The 6,791-nt window shown below is 40.5% G+C and overlaps 1 protein-coding gene across 1 annotated transcript in view; it reads left to right on the top strand.

Moving 5' to 3' along the window:
• Nucleotides 1-482: 482 nt before the first annotated feature.
• Nucleotides 483-6,791, top strand: part of si:ch73-335l21.1 (insulin receptor substrate 1-B) — a 32,943-nt gene continuing 26,634 nt past the window's right edge. The window contains exon 1 of the mRNA XM_038284910.1: nucleotides 483-1,334. Within this exon, the coding sequence (XP_038140838.1) occupies nucleotides 986-1,334 (349 nt within the window). The 5' untranslated portion in view covers nucleotides 483-985. The remainder of the gene's footprint in view (nucleotides 1,335-6,791) is intronic.

The raw sequence follows: 6,791 nt of genomic DNA, 5'->3' as shown, positions 1-6,791 counted from the left end.
AGAAATCCTGATTACAGCCCTGATAGTCAATTCAAAAAACAAACTTTATATATTTGAAATAAATACACTACATAGTATTCATTTTGAGCAAGCATGCTTTATTAATAATAAATAAATAATTTTATTGTTTATTATGTCTTTACCATCCTTATTTTTCATTATAGATATCACTATGCCTTTCTTTTGTTTATGTGTGAGACTTTTTTCTAAAAAAGAAACATTTCACAATACGTATAATTGAAAACAAATAAAAAATAAGCACCATGTCAGGTTTATTTATTATGTTTTTGTTAATATTATCTCTAAAATAAGAGCATTGGATAATTTTTTTCTATCATAAAGTGATATAAATCTTAAAACCTGAGTGAACAATTTCAGTGAGTGTAGAGTAAGTAGAAGTTCATTTCGTTGAACCGGCACATTGAATCGGCTCGGCATCGGGCTGCTCCCAAAGTGAGCGACTGTGTCGCTCCACGGTAGCAGCTCCTCTCTTCTCCGCTCTGCGCTGTAGCAGCATCAGAGCTGACCAGAGCAGGGCAGGGGTGGGGGGACAGGCAGACGCATGGTCTCTGGACTCTGTGATGTGCAGTAAATGGGATTAACCCGCCCAGACAGCTCTGGGAAACAACGCTAGTAGTAGTAGAGGGGAGGACAGAGAGAGGAGGGGTCGGTAGCTGGGGGGGGGGATCCCCGCGTAAAAAGCTTCGCCGCATGTGGAAAACTTGCTCTGCTGGAGAGAAAACAAGCTCCCCCTTCCAAGAAAAGAAAAAAAAAAAACAGAGCCGGGTCCAGACTTGCAGCAGCGTCCGGATCGACCTCCAGCTCTCCTTTGGCGCACATGCCTGGTTGATGTGGATGAGAGGAGCGCAGCGGACCTGGGAGCATGTTTGAATCCTCCTGCTAAAAGTTGCAGGGAGGAAAAAACAAACCCAACTACATTGATCATCTGGTTCCTTTTTTATCTGTATTGCTGAGAACCCAACTAATGGAGGGCCCAGCCGGAGAGCTGCACGGCAACGAGGACGTGCGCAAGAGCGGCTACCTCCGAAAGCAGAAGTCCATGCACCGGCGCTACTTCGTGCTGCGCGCCGCCTCGGAGCGCGGACCGGCCCGCCTGGAGTACTATGAGAGCGAGAAGAAGTTCCGCGGCAAGGCCCCCGTCCCGAAGAAGGCGGTGGCGCTGGAGACGTGCTTCAACATCAACAAGCGGGCCGACTCCAAAAACAAGCACATGATCGTGCTCTACACCCGGGCGGAGAGCTTCGCCGTGGCCGCGGAGAACCAGGAGGACCAAGAGGAGTGGTTCCAGGCCATGGTGGAGCTGCAGTGCAAAGGTAAAGCAGGCTGCATGGGGGAGAAACGTGGCAGTGGCTGCAGAGGCGCTCTGCAGGGACATGTTTCATTAGTGCTTTGGGTCAACAGGAGGAGATTAGTTAAATAAAACAAAACATTATAATCTAGTCTGCGTGGATTCCCACACTCATGCATTTAAAAAGAGGCTTTCAAACATTGTTATGCGCGCTTTTACAAACCAAACACAGTTTAAAGAGTTGCCTGAACACATGCCTCTAAGTATGGGAATCCAATGGGGCCGCAATGCACACAAACCATAAAGGAATGAATGACTCATTCATTTCTAAAGCGACTTTCACAGACAGGATCTGAAAATTAGCTGTGTTTAAGAGGAGTGACTATAGCTCAAGGTCTTTAAAGTAGCTTTTACTGCCATCATATGCTTGCAAATAAACTGGGGACAATAACACAAATCAAAAGCATAAAGAACTTGTTATCACTCTACAGAAAGATAGGAGTGATTATTGTGATTGCCAAAACAGCAAAACTATTATAATGCTTTAAAATTCAATTGTGAATCCCTCATATTTAGTTTATTATAACAACTTTGCATTACACAGTCAATTCCACAGTGTTAAATGCAGCAAGAAGATCCGGGTTCGATTCACTTTCTGCATGGGGTTTGCATGTTCTCCCTGTGCTGCGTCGGCTCTCTCGGGGTACTCCTGCTTCCTCCCACAGTCCAAAAACATGACTGTTAGGTTAATTTGTTTTTCTAAATTCTCCTTAGGTGTGTGTGAATGGTTGTTTGTTTGTGTGTTGCCCTGGAGACCTGTCCAGGACCCCTCGCGACCCCACTTGGGATAAGCGTGATAGAAAATGGATGGATGGATAAATATGTAATGTACATTGACTCTTTTAGAGTATTACAAAAACGACTGGATTAAGATATACACTACATAGAGTTAATTCAACACTAATTCAGAGTTGGACCAAATGCACTGGGATTGATGTTACATTTAACTCTCAAAGTGTTACTTTAACACTGCAAAACACTGTTTCAGCCTAGGAATACATTAAATACTCCCTTAGAATTATTTGGTTTTGCCCTAAGAAGTGTTTGATGTCACACCAAAGGTTTTCTATCAAGTTAAGGCGGGATAGTCCTGTTGGTTCTGAAAGTAAGATGATGTCCAGCAGTTGTGTGTGTTTGGGCTGGTGATCTTGTTAGAACATCTGTCCCTTGTTTAGCATAAGTCAGCATATCACCACTGTAAGTGTTTCAGTGTATTTAAATTAATCCATAATCCCACATAAAGTTGAACGGTGTAGTAAAATACTTCCACATATCACGATTCCTGAGCCTCCATGCGGCATGGTAGACAAGGGATAGGTTCAGGGTTGGGTGGTTTGTCTTGTAATCTTTCTAGACTCTAAATTAATAATGTTGGTTTTATTTGTTTATGACATGTTCCCTTTCATTTTAGGCCTTTATTATGTAATTTCTCTAATTTTCTGATTTAATTTAATTTATGAACAGCACTTTGTTGTGTTTTTAGAAAGGCATGTTCTAGTCATTCTCCTTAAATCACCTTGGAGGTGATCATTAAAGTAGTAGTTTTTTTATTTAATCCAGATCCTTCTGGTTTCTGTTTCCATTTTAAATGAATCAAAGAGGCATTAGTTAGTTTTCTAATGATACTAACACAGAACTGCAGAACTCTTCTGAACGTTATCTTAGCCTGCGCTCGTATTTGACAAGGTTTCATTTATTTTTTACCTTATGTGGAGTTGTCATCGGTGTCGGACTATCCACAAAATAAATCTTGACTGTTTGCTATATTGGACACATTTAACATGGTTGCTCTTCACGGCACATCTGTAGAACCGGGCGAAATTCTGACCCGAAGTAAAGGAAAATAGGCTACAGCCTTATAGATGCATCGGTGCTGAACTACCGAGCTGTCAGCCTGCTTATCAAACCATGTTTTAGTCATGAAGGGTCAAAATAAAAAAATATGTTTATCAGTAAAAACTCACATAATGTTTCTTTAAGTAGAAATAGAGTTTCTTGATGTTGGACTGCAAATATTTTGAGCAACAATGCGGTCATAAAGCTCTGTGCATGATGAGGTCCTGTAATCCATAAAAAAAGATAGTGAAGCTGTTGAAGACGATTTTATGCCCTGTGAAAACAAGAACATGCATTAGTACACGTAGTACAATCAAGTGTTGCCGTTAGTCTAAATTCATAGCAAGTGTTTGACCTGATAGATGGACCTTTAGCTTTTTTTTATTAAAAACACACATTATGCAAATAATTGGAGAGTGGGGATGAAAATTATTCTAAAATTAAGAGCTGTGGTCTTGGTAAATATACACAAAAAGCCAATTTCTTGCTAATTTGTGAACATATTTCAGGCGGGGCTCTAATCTTTGTTTCTATTTTGGTTTCAAAATGGAATTCAGATAAAGGTATTTATCAATAGTGAGGTAGGGGATCACAGAAGATAAAGGTATCATGCTGACATGGTTTTAGAAAACGCGGAGAACAGAGTATCCTTGTCATGGAATTGCTATTCCAAAAAAAGTAAATGTATAAAATAAAAATATAAGTGTACCAAGCAACCAACCTTGAGGAACTCCACAGAATAAGGTCGTTTTGGAAGTTCATTCATCGGTCATCTAAAAGTTTATACCTGTTGAAAGTAAATAATAACTAACATATGTTAATTATTAATTAAAAGCAGAATAAATGTGACATTGATGTTTGACGTAGTTTGTTTTTTATTGTTTCAGGGAGATACATCATTTATAAACGTAATAAAGAGATAATTTAGCTAACTAATGGTGACCCTTATTCATCAGTCAGTGGGCGGGGCTAACACTGCTGTTGTCAAGCCCACTGATTTAAAGTTCACTCAGTGTGCTGATTAAAAAATTGGACGTTTTTCCATTTATTTTGTCAGTGGGAATAGTTCACAGCAGCCAAAGAACCATGAAAAATAAATCATATTTTTGCTTAAAAAGTGTTATGGCTACTAGTTCAAATGGAAATATTTGACTCATCTAAATAACCTTTTCAAATTCAGAAAATTAATAAATTTCAATAATTATAGAGAGTTATAAAATAATCTTTAATACTTAGTTAAATAATATACCCCATTTAAAGTAATATATTAAATCTTAAAACTGTTTTCTGTTTTACTTTAATCATATTAAGAAGTACAGTGTTTTACATACAGATGTAAAATCGTACATTTACTCTTTTTATTAGTTTTTTTTTTGCAGAAATCAGATTTTTAAATAATGCAAAATAACAAAAACCATGTTTGTTATTTTTGACATATTTAGATCGCTTTACATTGATACTTTTCTTTAGTTTCAGGCGAATGCAGAAATGATTTAATCTAATGTTTACTTTACAAACGTTGCATTTATTTGGGTAATTGGGGACCAATCAAATCGTTTTATTTCCTGTTAAACCAAAATGTTCTGATTTAAAGGTATTTAATCAGACATTATATTTTGGCGTTCTGCAACTGAGCAGCAATGTGGGGCTCCATCCTTTCCTCCACAGCTCTTATCAGGCTTGTGTCACACTAGATATTTACTCTAACTTCTTGTGCCCCCCCTCCCTTATTGGGCATCAGTTGTGTGTAAGCTTTTTTTTTCATGCCTCTGTGTCCCAACAGCTCAAACACACCCTGTCCTCATGTTTTCTACTCCTCTTTTCCTGCTGATGCTGCAGGATCAGACGAGTCATTGATCCAAACGGGATCATTTAAAAGTAGTTAAAGAAAAGCCTGTCAGGTTTTAACCAATGCGCGAATAGCCGCAAGTGTGCAAATAGAACAAATGGGGAAAAAGATAAGCAAAAAAAGTATCATCCATATAGATGTTTCTCAAACTGTGTCTGTCGGGACGCTGTGTAAACACAGCTGTCACAGCAGCTCCAGATCACCTGTTCCCTTGCCAGGGACCAAACAGGCCATAAGGGACACATGACGCAATCTCAGCAAATCGAAGATATGAGTTCAAGGTGCCTCTCATGACCTGCTGGTGCTCTGTTGCATAAGGACAGATAAGGAGCCTGATAAATGCCGGCACTCCAGTTTTATTTTCAGCTGAGCAGAAAGTCAAGGAAGTTTTTCAGCGTTTCGGAAAGAGGCAAGCTGGAACAATCGTAGGACGATGCTGCGAGATTCCAAACTCCCCCTCTGGGTTTGTGATTTTAGGTAAAATCTGTAGCCACCCTGCATGTTGTAAAAAAAAAAAAAAAAACTAATTGTAAAAAAAGGCTGCAGTAATTTTAACCTTCTTAACACCTTTAGTTAAATAGTTTTAGTACTCATGGTGCTCACCATGTTGTATCCCTTAAAATGCTTATGGTAAACATCCATCCATCCATTTTACATCACGCGTATCCCTGCTGGGGTCACGAGGGACGCTAGAGAACCCTAGCATGTGCAGGGAGAGCATGCAAACTCCATGCAGAAAGACCCCGGGCTGGGAATCAAACCCAGAACCTTCTTGCTGCAAGGCAGCAGTGCTGCTCACTGCATCACTGAGACAAAAACCCAATTTAAGATTTGCATCTTTAATAGTTTTCCTGTTGATAGACTCTGTCAGCTGAGCATTAGATTTATGCAGCTCCTCCAGAGTTACCAGAAGCCTCCTCCTAATTAATGTTCTCCCTGTCCAGCCTGTTACTGTAGCTGCAGAGTCATGTCTTGGTATGTAAGCAGTTGCTCAATTCTCTCTCCAGGGGGCATTGAGTCAGATGCATGCCACACCTTTTAGGTTTTTTATCAGCAAAAACAAAACGGATCAAGAATTCAGCAAAACTATTTCATTATCTATTACGTCCAATTTTCCCCCCAAATTACAATTAATTTTATAATTTATATATAAAACAGAAATATTGCACAGTTCTGGAGCTAAAAGCCCAAACCAGGCTGTTTTCCCTTTGAATTAGGGGTTCAGGGAGCAGCGCTGCTGCCGCGTTAACTCCTCCTTGTTGCTGCCAGTGTCGCCTTTCTTGTGTAAATCAGGCGCTGGCTGTCAGAAACAAAGAGGCTGCGGCTTGCTGCTGCCTAAACTGAAGCACGGGTGTGCAGCTTCTACATGTGGTATGCACCGCTGCTGCTGCTTGCAGGAGAACAAGGCCAGCGCTTGCCTGCCACATGCTCGCCTCGCTGAAGCAGAGGTAGGAGATGTAATAACGCTGCTCTCAGAGATGGTGGCGCAGAGTTTCCAGAGGTATCTGATACCTGTGGAGCTGCTCAGATCCACCACTGCTAAATCTGTGCTGTTTCTGGGTGAGGCTCTCTGAATATTCCCTTGCTTTGCTACAGGAGTTTGCCAGAATCAGCTCGGCCTCCCCTGGACTAGGTCATAGTTAAACAAGAGCCAGACAGAATCCCCTTTATTTGTTCAGCTGAATCCTCTAAGACCCTTTCAGGCAGCGAGTACAGTATCAGGCATTAGGGCGGCTA

The sequence above is a fragment of the Cyprinodon tularosa genome, unplaced genomic scaffold (assembly GCF_016077235.1).
Source record: "Cyprinodon tularosa strain WSP-4 unplaced genomic scaffold, ASM1607723v1 ctg204, whole genome shotgun sequence".
In the NCBI taxonomy this organism is placed as follows: Eukaryota; Metazoa; Chordata; class Actinopteri; order Cyprinodontiformes; family Cyprinodontidae; genus Cyprinodon; species Cyprinodon tularosa.
The sequence above is the reverse complement of the archived record's forward strand: the minus strand, read 5'-3'. Positions and strand labels throughout refer to the sequence as shown.